This window comes from Hyperolius riggenbachi, chromosome 5, assembly GCF_040937935.1.
Source record: "Hyperolius riggenbachi isolate aHypRig1 chromosome 5, aHypRig1.pri, whole genome shotgun sequence".
NCBI classification, from domain to species: Eukaryota; Metazoa; Chordata; class Amphibia; order Anura; family Hyperoliidae; genus Hyperolius; species Hyperolius riggenbachi.
The window spans coordinates 4,714,278-4,732,672 of record NC_090650.1 but is presented as its reverse complement, the minus strand read 5'-3'; the positions used below and the strand labels follow the sequence as shown (position 1 = coordinate 4,732,672).

Here is an 18,395-nt window from a genome sequence, read left to right as displayed (position 1 = left end):
ACAGCAGAGTTACCCCTCCTATAGGAAGACTGCAGAGTTACCCCTCCTATAAGAAGACAGCAGAGTTACCCCTCCTATAGGAAGACCGCATAGTTACCCCTCCTATAGGAAGAACGCAGAGTTACCCCTCCTCTAGGAAGACAGCAGAGTTACCCCTCCTATAGGAAGACTGCAGAGTTACCCCTCCTATAGGAAGAACGCAGAGTTACCCCTCCTATAGGAAGACTGCAGAATTACCCCTCCTATAGGAAGACCGCAGAGTTACCCCTCCTCTAGGAAGACCGCAGAGTTACCCCTCCTCTAGGAAGACCGCAGAGTTACCCCTCCTGTAGGATGGTGCATAATGGGTGCTAAAGGGTAAACTTAGGACAGACAGCAGAGATAGTGCTGAGGGTTCAGCATTGCTCTGCATCGCTTACTGGTCAGAACTGCTGTTTTCCACAGTGTTGCAGGTCTGCCACTTCCTCCTCTCCCTGTATTGGTCAGATACTCCCGACTGAAAAGTGATTGGTTGATAGGTGATGGAAACATCCACATGGAAACATCAAATCTCCAGCCAATTTCTGCAACTGAAACCTGGTACCTGCCCCGCTCTGCTTGACGTACTACAAGGCTAGCCATGCCCTGACTGCCGGACCCCTGAATCCCCCTCCCCAGCTTCCAGGAAAGTCCAGTTCAGAAATTCTCCTGTAGACACGATTGGTCAACTTATCCTGCTAATTTCAGGCTCATTTGCAGACATCTCTACATGGCAGAAGCTACTCATTAAAGTTTGCCAAGCAGGGGGTGTGAAAAAGTCCATATACATTTTTTGAAGCAGATGTCTTGTGTCCAGCAATATTTCAAAAGTTAAAGGGGCAATATGGTGAAAACTGCGCTGTTCTAATATCCCTATTATCAGTTGTGTAATAGGGGCAACATATAATTCCCCAAAAAGCTTGTGTCAAAAAATGTCTGCAAGTAGAATTTTTTATCACCAAACAGTTGATTTTTTTTTGTCAGAAAGCAGCTTCTGTCAACAAAGTGTTCCCTTGAAACACATGGTCTGACCTAACTGTCCTCTCCCTCCCCCCTCACAGATGCCGCTACGTCCAGAGACTGAACTGCACACTTTGATACTGAGTTTATGAGCAGAAGCTACGGTACTGTGGTACTGCTTCTGCCTTCCAGCCAAGACAATGCATGTTTGATTTTGGCTCTTTCTAAATTATTTAGCTGCCTCTAAAGCCCTATGGAGAGATGTATGCTCTCCCAATTATACAAGTGATAATAGGGATTGTACAATGTTATGCCATAGTGCCCCTTTATACATATTATAAGTAAGATAAATCAGCTTTCACTGACACATAGTAATAACCAGTGTAATTATGGAGATACATTTCTTTAGTTTATCCCGTAGACATCCTCCAAGGCTGTGTGGAATACATCACTGTCTTAGCATTGCTGTCATTAGGAAAGAAGGGGCTTATTGGAAATAGATAGACTTACATAACATAGCTACGGCCTCAGCTACAGATACGTACAGACAAACATTTCTCGCTTATCTGTATGGGATTCCCATCATCAGCCAATCCCGTTGTAGTCATGTCTCCCTTAGACGACTGCCCCTCCCCCCTTCAAAGACTTCCTCTTCCTGCTTTCCATAGAACTTAACACACATCCGTACAGAGATCACTAGAGAGCTGTAGTGACAGAACTCTACAATGTGCACATAGCTAGTGACCAGGCAGTGGGGGTACATTTTCCGGAATTCCCCCAGTAGCTTTACTGAACTATGTAAACACATTTTAAAAATTGCTTTAAATCCATCTATCTTTACAGACTGCATAATAACATTCTGAGTTCATTTAAGCTAAGCTGCATATCAGCTTATAAACTCCGGGGAAAGTGGGGCAGTCTGGAGAAAATGGCTGAGATAGGAGAGTGCTGGGTTTATGTTTCAGTCAAGCTGCCTCTATCTGATCGCCCGGGCTGGGTATGGAAGCAGGAAATGTGGGCGTCGCCCAGGCTGGGTATGGAAGCAGGAAATAGGGGCGTCGCCCAGGCTGGGTATGGAACCAGGAAATGTGGGAGTCGCCCAGGCTGGGTATGGAAACAGGAAATGTGGGCGTCGCCTGGGCTGGGTATGGAAGCAGGAAATGTGGGCGTCGCCCAGGCTGGGTATGGAAACAGGAAATGTGGGCGTCGCCCAGGCTGGGTATGGAAACAGGAAATGTGGGTGTCGCCTGGGCTGGGTATGGAAGCAGGAAATGTGGGCGTCGCCCGGGCCTGGTATGGAAGCAGGAAATGTGGGCGTCGCCTGGGCTGGGTATGGAAGCAGGAAATGTGGGCGTCGCCCGGGCTGGGTATGGAAGCAGGAAATGTGGGCATCTGCGGGTAATGGAATAATTGGGCACTCCATAGACGCTAAAGCAAAATATTGTCTACTGGGCAGCAAAATCAGAAATTTGGGCACCTGATAAACAGCGGGCGCCGGGCCCTAAAATGTTTTGAGAATTATCATTTTGTAAATTATCGTTTGGAAATGTATTTTCTTAGAAATGTATCATTATTTGTATTTATGTTATTTGCAGTGGAGAAAAAGGGGTCTTAAAGTTAGGAGTCAGGAAGGGAGGTCTTAGGGTTAGGCATCACCAGGGGGGTCTTAGGGTTAGGCATCACCAGGGGGGTCTTAGAATTGGGCACCACTAGGGAGGTCTTAGGGTTGGGCACCACCAGGGGGGTCTTAGGGTTAGGCATCACCAGGGGGGTGGTTAGGGTTTTGCCCCACAAGGGGGGTCTTAGGGTTAGGCACCACCAGGGGGGTCTTAGGGTTAGGCACCACCAGGGGGATCTTAGAATTGGGCACCACTAGGGAGGTCTTAGGGTTGGGCACCACCAGGGGGGGTCTTATGGTTAGGCATCACCAGGGGGGGTCTTAGGGTTATGCCCCACAAGGGGGGTCTTAGGGTTATGCCCCACAAGGGGGGTCTTAGGGTTAGGCACAACCAGAAGGATCTTAGAATTGGGCACCACTAGGGAGGTCTTAGGGTTGGGCACCACCAGGGGGGTCTTAGGGTTAGGCACCACAAGGGGGGTCTTAGGGTTAGGCACAACCAGAAGGATCTTAGAATTGGGCACCACTAGGGAGGTCTTAGGGTTGGGCACCACCAGGGGGGTCTTAGGGTTAGGCACCACCAGGGAGGTCTTAGGGTTGGGCACCACCAGGGGGGTCTTATGGTTAGGCATCACCAGGGGGGTCTTAGGGTTAGGCACCACCAGGGAGGTCTTAGGGTTGTGCACCACTAGGGGGGTCTTAGGGTTGGGCACCACCAGGGGGGTCTTATGGTTAGGCATCACCAGGGGGGTCTTAGGGTTAGGCACCACCAGGGAGGTCTTAGGGTTGGGCACCACTAGGGGGGTCTTAGGGTTGGGCACCACCAGGGGGGTCTTATGGTTAGGGATCACCAGGGGGGGGGGTCTTGGGGTTATGCCCCACAAGGGGGGTCTAAGGGTCAGGCACCACCAGGGGGGGTCTTAGGGTTAGGCACCACCAGGGGGGTGGTTAGGGTTAGGCATCACCAGGGGGGGTCTTAGGGTTAGGCATCACCAGGGGGGTGGTTAGGGTTAGGCATCACCAGGGGGGTGGTTAGGGTTAGGCACCACCAGGGGGGGTCTTAGGGTTAGGCACCACCGATATTTAAGTTGTAGTGGAATATCGGTAATATTTAGCAATGTTTTACTATCCTCACTACAACTGTATATATATTATTTTCGTTTTCATCGTCATAGATGATATTTTGCAATTTTGGCTTTCCCCCTTTTAATGCCGTTATTTTAACATATTTATTATTCTATCTCAGATACAGAAATATAAACAATCCCCCAAAAATGTTTTATACACAATATTTTAAAGTTTCAATTTCTCCCCGCACCCTTTTTAATAACGCAATTTTAACATATTTATTATTCTCTCTCAGATAAAGGATAAAAGGACTGTTATAGATAATATTTTAAAATTTCGTCTTTACCCGGCACCCTTATTCAGTGTAAGGTAAGGCTGAACTGTCACTCCTGATAGCAGCACTGTGACATCATTCTTTTTGATCACGACTTTAGGTCCATTTTAAAACACTATTCAAAATAAGAATTATTTCCTGGAGTTTGGCGTCTAAGGTACCGAGAACCCGGGTTATCTGGTAACTGCACCGGATGAATTACCACCTAAAGCTAGCTCTTGAGTTATTTGCTTGAAGGAGGCTTGTCAGCGACATTCCATCAATTTAGACTAGCAGGTATATTATGCAGTGGTGGGCCGAAATTTCGCTTGTGCGAAATTTCGCATCGAAATTCGCAATTACGCATCGTAATCGTAATGTGACATTTCAGAGAAAATCGTAATTAATTTTGTATGTAAAAGTAGCGTTTGAAAATTTCTCTTAATTTTCCGCGTTATTGTTCCGAAATTTCGCATAATTTCATGCCGATTTTAGAGGTTACTCTAAATAACACACAGGCACTGTGCATAGAGGGGCCAGGAGGGGGGCGTGCATCACAGAACCACAACAATGAAGAAATTGGCAGTCTTCCAGACACAGGCTGACAAGTCTGACAAGAGAGAGATAAGCTGATTTATTACAGAGACGGTGATAGCAGAAAGTGCTGCAGTAAGCCAGAGCACATTAGAATAGGTTTTGGAACTTGTAGGATGGTAGAAAACAGGATAGTGGGTATAAGTCACAAAAATAATTTTTCAAAAAGACCCTGTAGTTTTTGAGAATCTCGACTTTAAAAATGGTTTTTAAACCGTCATTTTTCTAAGTTTAAAAAACAGTTTTTACTTGCATTTTTAAAATCGGGTTTCTCAAAAACTGCAAGGTCTTTTTGCAAAATTATTTTTGTGACTTGTACCCTCGATTCTCCTTAATATATGTAGCAATATTGGTGTCAATAGCATGTATGGGGGTTTTGCCATTCACTTCTAAAGTTGGCAAGCAATTATGCGAAATTTCACAAAATTTTATGCGAAATTACGAATGACTACACGAAATCAATTGAATTTGCACATCATAATCATACGTATAAGCGTAATTGCGAAGATGTACGCAAAATCGTAATTTGTTGATTACGATTATCACTAATATTATGCTGCTATATGATACTTATTACATGATAGCACATATTGCTTGGAACATGTTAGACATTTTTGGATTGTGAAATGTAAATAAGTGGTGGCTTCCCGTGACTGGCAAGAATATTTTCCTTTTCTTGATCTTACAGTAGAAGACAAAACACAAAACATGTATGTATATATTACCCTTTTCCCCCCTTAGTTTTTTTTTCTGTTCATAATAAATGTTTAGACACCCCGTTGTGGACAGAGAGGACGTATACAGAGATGAGCCTGGATGTGGTTACCATACAAAGAAGCATCCGGAAATGACGGCACATTACGGCATTCTGACTTCGGGGAAATGGTAAGAGCACTTGGCCACAGCACAGTGCTCCAGATACATGCAGTATGCATACTGTCAGAAGGCTCATTCAACCGTCTACAGAAGACTGTCAATGTTTTAACAAACCTTCCTTCAAGTCATCCAAGCTGGGCTCTTGGTTTTGGGGCAAGTCTTCAGCTGGCACAGAGGTGGAGTCATCGCCAAGAGATGTCCGGCTTTCAAAAATGTTGTTGTTGTTGTTGACTTGACTGCCTTTCTGCTTGAGAAGCCGGAAGACTTCTGCTTCCAGATCTTTGATCTAGAAAGGAAAGCGGAAGCGGATTAGACTCGGTGTAATGGACCCTCCAGTAGGCTTCCATGGTAAACGATTTCACTGCCAATGTTTGCAACGCTCACACAAAAATGTACTTTGCTTTTGAGTTTTTGTGTTGCGCTGGAAACATGTGCTTGAACAGAATCAGAATCAGAATCATCTTTATTGTCGCCAAGTACACCGATTGGTGTGCCCGGAATTGCTTGTGGTTCACATGGCAAATGGCAGTTCGGGAACATATAACAACGCAAGGCAAACATACAAAGCAAACATTTAAAGCAACAGCAAACATATAAAGCAATGGCAGGATTGAGTCTTGGGAGGGTCAGAGTTTACAGCTATGAGGGAGGGTTTCCCTGAGGGCTAGAGTGTCTCAGTGGTCGGACCTGGTGGTGGTGGTGGGGGGGTCTTGAGTTTAGCGAGTTCATCAGGAGGACCGCTTGGGGAAAGAAGGTGTTCATGCGCCTGGTGGTTTTGGAGGGGATGGATCTGAAACGGCATCCTAATGGTAGGGGCTCGAAGTAGCGCCTGCCTGGGTGGGAGGGATCGAGTAAGATCTTGGAGGCCCTTGCCTTCATTCTCATGGAGTAGAGGAGATCTAGCGAGGGTAGGTGGGCGCCAATGATCTTTTCTGCTGCGTTTAGCACTCTGTTAAGTTTGTATTTGTCCCTGGCGGTTGCTCCTGCATACCAGACCATACAATTACCAAGGAATCTCAATCTAGTGTTCAGGTTTCTCTAACTGTTAACCCAGACTGATATGAGGCCAACTACAAAACATTTGTAATAAAACGCGGAAGAATCAAAGAGCCTCAGGTTGGGTTGTTTATTTTAAAGTCTGTGTTAAGAATTAGCCGATTTACCTCAGTCATTTTCACGCCCTTAAAATAGACAACATTGTGCAAAGAATGTTTTTTATTAAGACCGTAGACTTCAATGTGTGTGGTGAAATGGAGTTTTCTCAAGGTCACTGACAATGTGTTTTGTGAAAACAATTTTCTCATGCCTGTAAATGTTTGTTTGTTTGTTTTTTTTACAAATATTGTTCCCTCCGAGAATGTGAAATTCATCACTGGTTTCACCCCTATAGCTAAACTTTGGTGGCCACACAGAGAGATAAAAGAGGGCTGTACCGTATCCGTAACAAATGTACCATCTCCAATAGAGAAGTTCCCCTCAAAATAATAAATATCCAACAACAGAAGATGGAAAACTTAGCGATGGGCAAGAACGAAGATGACCCTCCCAGGGGCGTATCTGGGTAATATAGCGCCTATGGCAAACATCCAGATGTGTCTATTCCAGTATAGGTAGCCAGAGGTGCCCCCCTCCCCCAACATAGGTCTTTAGAAGAGTCCCCCCTCCTCCATATAAGTATCCCCCCAGTATAGGTTGCTAGACTTAGTCCTCCAAGTAACAAGCGGCATCCCTCAGTATGGTGGTGGAACACTAGGGGGCAGACATGGTGCCCACAGTGCTGTGGCGCCCATGGCGTGAGCCATACCTGCACCCCTCTAGATACACCTCTGGAACCTCCTAAGAAACCAGCAAGGTACCACACTCACTGGACTCCAACTGATTTTATCTAGCAGGCATCATTACATATTATATTTTCAGGGTCCTACAGTGTGGTGAGTACCCACAATATGGGGTGGGCATCAAATGGGACAGCTTTGATAGAACAAGCCTTAGATGGGTCTGTTCTACTCTGTCAGATCCAGATCAGGTTACAGGTGAAATTGAAGGCGCACACTTTAGAAGCCTGGCTGAGTTGTTTGAGTTTTAGGCACAAACAGGTTTCAATAAGTGGATTGGGTTGCACTGCCAAAACCAACCCATGCAGGTCTCTAACAGCACCGTTACTTACCCGAGACTGCAAGTTCTGAACCTCAGCTAGATGGACTTTCTCCATGTCTTCAATTTTCTTCTTTTCAGCTTCTTGTCGTTTCATGAAGTCAACTTCTCTGTAAAAGAGAAAGTAACAGAAGTAATTTACCTGTAAGAGTCCTTCACATTTCCACATGGAAGACCACACAGAAAACTTGTACCGTGGTTAACGTGTCTCATTCCTTAAACTTTACATTAGCCTTTCTCAGCTTCTCCAGCTGTAACAAAACTTCAAATATCTTTTAAAACTTCAAATAACCCCTGCATATCAATGATCTAAGCACCCCATGGGTTGGGTCCTGCCTGGATTAGGGAACCCTAAAGAGGTGGAGATCTAGTAGAAAAATATGGAAGATAAAGATCAACGTGGAAAGTGGTGACCAGTGCACAAAGTATGTCACATAAATTGTTGAAAATGTATTGAATTGGACAAGGTTAGGGACAACGGGACAAGGCTATGGATCATGAACTGGTTGTCAGTGATGAGCTCCTGATGAGTTAGTCCCTACGAACCCAGTTTAGAAGCTGGGAGGGTAATGCAGGACTAGTTAATATAGATATCAGTAGCCGTACACTTAGAACTTACACCCAGTATGGGCTGATGACTGACACCTGGTATGGCCTGAGGACTGACACCTGGTATGGCCTGAGGACTGACACCCAGTATGGGCTGAGGACTGACACCTGGTACATTCTGAGGACTGACACCCAGTATGGACTGAGGACTGACACCCGGTATAGGCTGAGGACTGACACCCGGTATAGGCTGAGGACTGATACCCGGTATGGGCTGAGGACTGACACCTGGTATGGCCTGAGGACTGACACCCAGTATGGGCTGAGGACTGACACCTGGTATGGCCTGAGGACTGACACCTGGTATGGCCTGAGGACTGACACCCAGTATGGGCTGAGGACTGACACCTGGTACATTCTGAGGACTGACACCCGGTATGGACTGAGGACTGACACCTGGTATAGGCTGAGGACTGACACCCGGTATAGGCTGAGAACTGACACCCAGTATAGGCTGAGGACTGACACCCAGTATAGGCTGAGGACTGACACCCGGTATGGACTGAGGACTGACACCCCGTATAGGCTGAGGACTGACACCCAGTATGGGCTGAGGACTGACACCCGGTATGGGCTGAGGACTGACACCCGGTATGGACTGAGGACTGACACCCAGTATAGGCTGAGGACTGACACCCAGTATGGGCTAAGGACTGACACTCGGTATAGGCTGAGGACTGACACCCGGTATAGGCTGAGGACTACCACCTGGTACATTCTGAGGACTGTCTTACTTCTGCTGGAAGTCCTTGATGAGCTTCTTGGCCTTGTTGTATTTCTTCTCCAGGGCCTGGTATTGGCTCTGTGTCTCCTTCAGATGTTCGTTCACCGTGTGGCACAACGTCTGGGCCTCAATCCAGTAACTTTCCAGCTTCATCATCCTGTCCTTGTTCTCCTCGATGTTCTGCTGAAGCTGATTCTTCTCCAGCTCCCACCTCACCTTCTCATTCTCTGCCGCCTGCAGCTGGTTGTGGGGGAGACACAGTTACTTGGGGAAAGTCACATCCTGCTTTACAAATGTCAATATATAAAGAGGGGCTGAAGAGGAGTACAGCGTAAATATACACAGCACTGATCCGAACAAGACGTATCCTGGACACCCATATTCTTATTATGGAAGTAAAAAATACAACCCTGAATATTAGGTCTGATCTAATGCTCTGTGCTGTCCTTCCTGTTCTTGTCTATACTGTATACACTGCACACCAGCTGTGATATCTCTGCATCCCTGTGTGACAGATTTACTCACATGACTTGTAGATCAGGTCTGATCATTGCTCTGTGCTGCCCTTCCTGTTCCTGTCTATACTGTATACACTGTACACCAGCTGTGATATCTCTGCGTCCCTGTGTGACAGCTTTACTCACATGGCTTGTAGATCAGGTTTGATCATTGCTCTGTGCTGTCCTTCCTGTTCCTGTCTATACTGTATACACTGTACACCAGCTGTAATATCTCTGCATCCCTGTGTGACAGCTTTACTCACATGACTTGTAGCTCAGGTCTGATCATTGCTCTGTGCTGTCCTTCCTGTTCCGGTCTATACTGTATACACTGTACACCAGCTCTGATATCTCTGCATCCCTGTGTGACAGCTTTACTCACATGACTTGTAGATCAGGTCTGATCATTGTTCTGTGCTGTCCTTCCTGTTCCTGTCTATACTGTATACACTGTACACCAGCTCTGATATCTCTGCATCCCTGTGTGACAGCTTTACTCACATGACTTATAGATCAGGTCTGATCATTGCTCTGTGCTGTCCTTCCTGTTCCTGTCTATACTGTATACACTGTATACCAGCTGTGATATATCTGCATCCCTGTGTGACAGCTTTACTCACATGACTTGTAGATCAGGTCTGATCATTGCTCTGTGCTGTCCTCCCTGTTCCTGTCTATACTGTATACACTGAATACCAGCTGTGATATCTCTGCATCCCTGTGTGACAGCTTTACTCACATGACTTGTAGATCAGGTCTGATCATTGCTCTGTGCTGTCCTGCCTGTTCCTGTCTATACTGTGTACACCAGCTGTGATATCTCTGCATCCCTGTGTGACAGCTTTACTCACATGACTTGTAGATCAGGTCTGATCGTTGCTCTGTGCTGTCCTTCCTGTTCCTGTCTATACTGTATACACCAGCTGTGATATCTCTGCATCCCTGTGTGACAGCTTTACTCACATGACTTGTAGATCAGGTCTGATCATTGCTCTGTACTGTCCTTCCTGTTCCTGTCTATACTGTATACACTGTACACCAGCTGTGATATCTCTGCATCCCTGTGTGACAGCTTTACTCATATGGCTTGTAGATCAGGTCTGATCATTGCTCTGTACTGTCCTCCCTGTTCCTGTCTATACTGTATACACTGTACACCAGCTATGATATCTCTGCATCCCTGTGTGACAGCTTTACTCATATGGCTTGTAGATCAGGTCTGATCACTGCTCTGTGCTGTCCTTCCTGTTCCTGTCTATACTGCATACACTGTACACCAGCTGTGATATCTCTGTATCCCGGTGTGACAGCTTTACTCACATGACTTGTACATCAGGTCTGATCATTGCTCTGTGCTGCCCTCCCTGTTCCTATCTATACTGTATACTGTATACTGTGTACACCAGCTGTGATATCTCTGCATCCCTGTGTGGCAGCTTTACTCACATGACTTGTAGATCAGGTCTGATCATTGCTCTGTGCTGTCCTTCCTTTTCCTGTCTATACTGTGTACACTGTACACCAGCTGTGATATCTCTGCATCCCTGTGTGGCAGCTTTACTCACATGACTTGTAGATCAGGTCTGATCATTGCCCTGTACTGTCCTTCCTACGTTCTTGTCTTTACTGTATACTGGCGTGAATAAGCTTCTTACAGACAATGAGATGAGACGCTCGGACATGTCGAACACAACAGTGGCAGATCCAGGCTTACCTTCACTTTCAGCTTCTTGATCTCCGCTTCCGTGACGGCATGCTTTATCTGTAGCTGTGAGGAAAACACAAGAGAACAGGTGAGAGTCAGTACTGGGGGCCTGGCGGGTGAGAGTCAGTACAGGGGGCCTGGCGGGTGAGTCTGTATGTGGGGCCTGGCTGCGGAGGGTGGGCACAGGAGGCCTGGCTGCGGAGGGTGGGCACAGGAGGCCTTGCTGCGGAGGGTGGGCACAGGAGGCCTTGCTGCGGAGGGTGGGCACAGGGGGCCTGGCTGCGGAGGGTGGGCACAGGGGGCCTGGCAGCGGAGGGTCGACACAGGGGGCCTGGCTGCGGAGGGTGGGCACAGGAGGCCTGGCAGCGGAGGGTGGGCACAGGCGGCCTGGCAGCGGAGGGTCGACACAGGAGGCCTTGCTGCGGAGGGTGGGCACAGGGGGCCTGGCAGCGGAGGGTCGACACAGGGGGCCTGGCTGCGGAGGGTGGGCACAGGGGGCCTGGCTGCAGAGGGTGGGCACAGGGGGCCTGGCTGCAGAGGGTGGGCACAGGGGGCCTGGCTGCAGAGGGTGGGCACAGGGGGCCTGGCTGCGGGGGGTGGGCACAGGGGGCCCGGCTGCGGAGGGTGGGCACAGGGGGCCCGGCTGCGGAGGGTGGGCACAGGGGGCCCGGCTGTGGAGGGTGGGCACAGGAGGCCTGGCTGCGGAGGGTGGGCACAGGGGGCTTGGCTGCGGAGGGTGGGCACAGGGGGCTTGGCTGCGCAGGGTCAGCACAGGGGGCCTGGCTGCGGAGGGGCGGCACAGGGGGCCTGGCTGCTGTGGGTGGGCACAGGGGGCCTGCTTGCGGGGGGTCGGCACAGGGGGCCTGGCTGCGGAGGGACGGCACAGGGGGACTGGCTTGCGGAGGGTGGGCACAGGGGGCCTGGCTGCGGAGGGTGGGCACAGGGGGCCTGGCTGCGGAGAGTCAGCACAGGGGGCCTGGCAGCTAAGAACCAGTATGGAGGACCAGGCAGCTGCTGGGGGGAGGTGGGGCTCACTGCAGAGTCACGGGGGAAGCTGCACTGCAGCAGGTTGTAAATGTCTTGCTGCAAAATGTATTAAACAGAAATAAAAGCTGATATCTCGGTTGAGCTGCAGACGGGAGGGCCGCAGGCAGATGGCGATGTGACAACGCTGAGCGACATCTGTCCTCGCACGATGAGACTAAACCAAAACATAAACATTCCCCACGTCTGGATGTGACGCTCGCAGTGACTCATTCTTTACATAACGCAGCATTGCGCGCTGTGCATCCAACTCTGTCACTGCCGCCATGGTGGTCCTAGATAGCAGGCATGGCGGGAGGCGGGATCAGCGGCCTGCAGCCCCCCCAAATTCCACAATACCATGGCTGCTAGAGGACAAGCAATCCAGGCAGCCAATCTAATAGCTTTCCTCCAGACAAATGTCCTGGACGGCGCTCCAGAATATTCAGTGTGATGTTCCTTGGTCTGTAGGAAAGTCACCACTCCAATCCCAATATTTGTAATATAGAAGATGAAGACCGACACCATCTATGTAAACAAGTTATTTTATTCTTTAAAAGCAACACATGACAACAGTAGGCGACGTTTCGGAGGTAAAACCTCCTTTCCCAAGCCCTGTCAGTGTACACAGTGTCATTGTACATTCACAGGGCTTGAGAAAGGAGGTTTTAACTCAGAAACGTCGCCTATTGTTGTCATGTGTTGCTTTTAAAGAATAAAAGAGCTTGTTTATATAGATGGAGCCGGTCTTCATCTTCCATAATAGCTTTACTCTACTCACTCTGCTGCTCAATATAATTTAACATGAGATCAATAATGAACCATAATTACAGCACTGGCTTTAGCTCTGGTTTAAAATACAAGCTTGACACTCTTTTAAATAGCATTTTGCATATTTAGTGGGCCAAGATGGCAGTTTCCCACAATCAGAAAATGATGTTGCTACTCCCTAATAAACCTTCAAACACCTTAAGTCGCCACTTGTCTTTTACCCTTACTTTGTCTCTTGAGACAAGATGGCCAACACAATACCACAGAGACCAGATGGCTGCCCCATACTACAAAGACAAGATGGCTGCCCCCATACCACAGAGACCAGATGGCTGCCCAAGATGGCTGCCCCATACCACAGAGACAAGATGGCCAACACCATACCACAAAGACAAGATGGCTGCCCCCATACCAGAGACAATATGGCCAACGCCATACCACAAAGACAAGATGGCTGCCCCCATACCACAGAGACAAGATGGTTGCCCCATACCACAGAGACAAGATGGCTGCCCCCATACCACAGAGACAAGATGGCTGCCCCCATACCACAGAGACAAGATGGCTGCCCCATACCACAGAACAAAGATGGCTGCCCCATACCACAGAGACAAGATGGCTGCCCCATACCACAGAACAAAGATGGCTGCCCCATACCACTCAGACAAGGTGGCTGCCCCATACCACACAGACAAGGTGGCTGCCCCATATAACAGAGACAAGATGGCTGCCCCATACCACAGAGACAAGATGGCTGCCCCCATACCACAGAGACAAGATGGCTGCCCCATACCACAGAGACAAGATGGCTGCCCCATGCCACAGAGACAAGATGGTTGCCCCCATACCACAGAGACAAGATGGTTGCCCCATACCACAGAGACAAGATGGTTGCCCCATACCACAGAGACAAGATGGCTGCCCCCATACCACAGAGACAAGATGGCTGCCCCCATACCACAGAGACAAGATGGCTGCCCCATACCACAGAACAAAGATGGCTGCCCCATACCACAGAGACAAGATGGCTGCCCCATACCACAGAACAAAGATGGCTGCCCCATACCACACAGACAAGGTGGCTGCCCCATACCACACAGACAAGGTGGCTGCCCCATATCACAGAGACAAGATGGCTGCCCCCATACCACAGAGACAAGATGGCTGCCCCATACCACAGAGACAAGATGGCTGCCCCATACCACACAGACAAGGTGGCTGCCCCCATACCACAGAACAAAGATGGCTGCCCCCATACCACAACTCTTACTTTCATTTGCTAGAGGCACCCAAATAGTCCAACAATATCTTCTATTCTGACTTCCATGATTTAGCATCTTCTTGCATCTTTTAGGAAATGTTGTTTGTCTCAGTGACTCTGAGTCAGGATGTGATGTAAGTATGAACTCTCCAAGGATACAGACAGCCATAAAAACCTGAAAACAGGTCCCGCCCCTTCCTGCCCCACCTGAATCTAGCAGCATTGGTTTTCGGAGAGTGGCGTGGAAATGAGGGGGGAATCGGCGTATAACATGAAAGTCGGAGGTTTCACAGCTGCGCCAGGCAATCTGGAAAACGACTCGAGTTCTGCAGATCTGTGGATCCCCTAATGAGACGCTTGTGTGACTGACCCCTCCCCTCGCTCTGCTATTCTTACCCCCCGATTAGTTCCGCTATTCTCCCGAAGGAAACGCTGTAATTTGTATGTGTGCGCTGTCATACAGAGAACTTGATAATTATAGTATTTATATGTACTTTCTGCTCTGAACAATACTGGGGAACAGAAACTCTTCTGCAGATAATCTGGGTTTATGGGTGATGAGGGGGGAGCCGGGCGGAGGACCGAGGGGTATTTTATAGAGAGAGATGTCAGCTCTGAACGTTGCCAAACTCCTTCCCTCACCGCTCCTGGGGGCCTTAGAGCAGGGCCTGAACTCAGAACTTCCTCTCTGCTCTAAGAGATATGCAACAGAATAATAAACCTTAAAGAAAAACATTCCTTTGTTACAGCTGAAACAAATCCTGCAATAAATCTGCTGCGTGTCTACTCCCTGCTTTCATGGAAGCAGACATAGGGCCTGATTCACAAAGCGGTGCAAACACTTTGCACGCCTGTGAAAAGCCCTTAATCACGCCTAAACTTAGTTTAGGCGTGATCTGAAGTAACTCGCGCAAAGCGCAATCGCGTAGGCGCGTGCGCAGCGCACCACGCTTCGTGCGCAGCGCCCATTAAGCCCTATGGGACTTTGCGTGCGCGCCTGCGCGTTTGCGTGCGGGAGCTTCGCGCGAGTTAGAGCACAAAGCGGTGATAACTTTGCTAGTGCAAAGGTTATCACGCCTAAAGTCTTTTAGGCGTGATAACTGAGTTATCACCGCTTTGTGAATCAGGCCCATAGGGTTAACATCCTGTGTTCACCAACCAGCTGCTCTGCCATGGCAGTCAGGTGACACAGCTGAGAGATCAAATTACAGTTGTGATTAGTCACAGATGAGGGGGAATTAGACAGGCTAAACTCTCTAAATACATACAGGGTGTACTTCTCTGTGCTTTCCTTCCGTTCTGTGCAAGAGTTCAGGTCGAGTTTAAAGAGAAACTCCGACCAAAAATTGAACTTTATCCCAGTCAGTAGCTGATACCCCCTTTTACATGAGAAATCTATTCCTTTTCACAAACAGGCCATCAGGGGGCGCTGTATGCCTGATATTGTGGTGAAACCCCTCCCACAAGAAACTCTGAGGATTGTGGTACTCCTGGCAGTTTCCTGTCTGTGAACCTTGTTGCATTGTGGGAAATAGCTGTTTACAGCTGTTTCCAACTGCCAAAACAGCAAGCAGCAGCTACATCACCTGCTAGCAGTAAAATGTTCACTGGAGTTCCTCTTTAAAGAAAACCTGAACTGAACATTAAAAGTCAAAATAACCATACACAAGTCATACTTGCCTCCCGTGCAGTCTACTCCTCAATCTATTTTTCCTCTCCTGTGTCCTGTTTTTCCACTGTGATTAATGGAATTCTCCGTCCTCCATTTTGAAAATGGCCATTACCCCATAACAGCTTCCTGGTCAGCACACTAAACTGTAACATCGCCCCCTTGAGCCATAGGGAAACATGGACACATCAGTTCTCCTCTCAGCTGTAACTGACAGCAACTGATATATAACTGGCAGCAACTGATATATTTCAGTTCTGACAAAATGTTGTCAGAACTAGGAGGAATCATTGTCAGAAGAAAATGGTGAGCTTCTGAGAGGAACTGATGGCAAGGTAACTATGTAATGTTCATTTGAAGTTACCTCATGTGTTTATTTTCAATAATTTTACTCAGTACAGGTTCTCTTTAAGCTTAGCTAAATATCTTAGGTATCTTGGTTTCTTTCTGCACATGGGCTCTGCCTCTGGTCTGACTTGAGCTGCAGTCAGATGAGAAACAATGAAACTGCTTATAGTAAGCTGGCAAGGGCAGGGCTCTCTCCCTTTTGTGTCTTGGAAATCATTATACATTTTATTCATCATGTTACTTTTATCACTGTCATTACCAATTCTGTATTTAGTATTCTGTATTTTGTATCCTTTCTGTATTTCACCACTAATTATGTATCTATTGTCTGTATTATTATGTACCCCATGTTTGTTTCTTACTTTGTACAGCGCCATGGAATATGTTGGCGCTTTATAAATCAATAATAATAATATTAATAGTAGACATTATATATCTGGACATCTCCGGCTTGAAGTGAAGAGCGGGCAGTTTATAGGTTTTTAGTCCAGGTTTATAGTCCTGGATATTGCGCACGTATGACCCGGTCATTGTTCAGTTGGGCGCAGGGCGACCGAAAGACGCCTCACCCTACTACCGCTGAAACTCTGGGGTCACGATAAAAGCTACTCCCCCTCTGGTCAGGCACAGTGCGGGCGGCACAGATCAGACGCCGAGATGACCGCTGGCTATCGCCCCTCCACACTCAGTAACAACAAATCTCTCCATCCAAATAGCCTTAGAAATCCCCAAATTGCTGGCAAAGATCCTGCAGATCTGTGGGGCATCTCGGGAAGCAGGCTGAGAAATGGGAGGATGGCATCAGATTTCCTTACCTTGGGCTTCCTCCAGGCCCTAGAATGCTCTCAGCCTGGCTCCTGGGGGCCCCTCCTCTCATGTTCCCATGGGCAGGAGCACTCTGCACAGATGCAATGCTTCTGCACCTACACAAAACCCTCCCGGCCCCAGCAGCATGACCGCAAGCCGGCCTAGGACGGTGGCCGCTACGGAGGGATCTCCAGGACACTAGCAGGGGGCGGAGCTGCAGCAAGGGACACAGAGGCTTCTATGGCTGGAGGATTTGCTTTTGTTTAGCTTTGCATCGTAACACTGAAGCCAGAGGGATATGGAGGCTGCCATATTTATTTCCTGTTATACAATACCAGTTGCCTGGCAGTCCTGCAGATCTCTTTGGCTGCAGTAGTGTCTGAATCACACACCAGAAACAAGCATGCAGCTAATCCAGTCACACTTCAGTCAGAGCACCTGATCTGCTGCATGCTTGTTCAGGGGCTGTGGCTAAAGGTATTAGAGGCAGAGGATCAGCAGGGCAGCCAGGCAATGTGCATTGTTTAAAAGAAAATAAATATGGCAACCTTCATATCCCTCTCTTTTCAGGATTCCTTTTAACCCTCCTGGCGGTTTGCAAAAAAATCGCCAGGGGGCAGCAAATCTTTTTTTTTTAATTTTTTTTTTTTTTTTTCATGTAGCGAGACAAAGTCTCGCTACATGATAGCCGCTGCTCAGCGGCATCCCCCCAGCCCCTCCGATCGCCGCCGGCGATCGGAGATCCGGAGATCCCGTTCAAAGAACGGGATCTCCCGGAGGGCTTCCCCCGTCGCCATGGCGACGGGGCGGGATGACGTCACCGACGTCATCGACGTCAAAGGGGATTCCGATCCACCCCATAGAGCTGCCTGGCACTGATTGGCCAGGCAGCGCACGGGGTCTGGGGGGGGGGGCGGCTGCGGCGCGACGGATAGCGGCGGATCGGCGGGTAGCAGCGGCGATCGGGCACTGCACGCAGCTAGCAAAGTGCTAGCTGCGTGCAGCAAAAAAAAAATTATGCAAATCGGCCCAGCGGGGCCTGAGCGGTGCCTTCCGGCGGCTTACCCCGAGCTCAGCTCGGGCTTACCGCCAGGAAGGTTAAAAAAGGACAGGAGGAAACAATGGCGCTGTGAAAGAGACAAACTACACTATACTGTGCTGTACTATACTGGGCTATACTATACTACACTATTTTGTGTGAAGGAAAATACTTCCTGTTGTAAAGGGTAAAGAGAAACCGTGACCAAGAACTGAACTCCATCCCAATCAGTAGCTGATACCCCCTTTCCCATGAGAAATCTATTCCTTTTCACAAACGGACCATCAGGGGGCGCTGTATGGCTGATATTGTGGTGAAACCCCTCCCACAGGAAACTG

At 48.4% G+C, this 18,395-nt stretch overlaps 1 protein-coding gene across 6 annotated transcripts in view; it reads right to left on the bottom strand.

Annotated features, from left to right (window-relative positions):
* Positions 1-18,395, bottom strand: part of PPP1R9A (protein phosphatase 1 regulatory subunit 9A) — a 200,541-nt gene that overhangs the window by 53,650 nt on the left and 128,496 nt on the right. For all 6 annotated transcript variants that reach the window (XM_068235034.1, XM_068235033.1, XM_068235035.1 and 3 more), the window contains exons 8-11: positions 11,149-11,202; positions 8,945-9,174; positions 7,615-7,711; positions 5,562-5,733 (exon numbers count right to left, since the gene is read on the bottom strand). In XM_068235034.1, the coding sequence (XP_068091135.1) occupies positions 5,562-5,733; positions 7,615-7,711; positions 8,945-9,174; positions 11,149-11,202 (553 nt within the window). The remainder of the gene's footprint in view (positions 1-5,561; positions 5,734-7,614; positions 7,712-8,944; positions 9,175-11,148; positions 11,203-18,395) is intronic.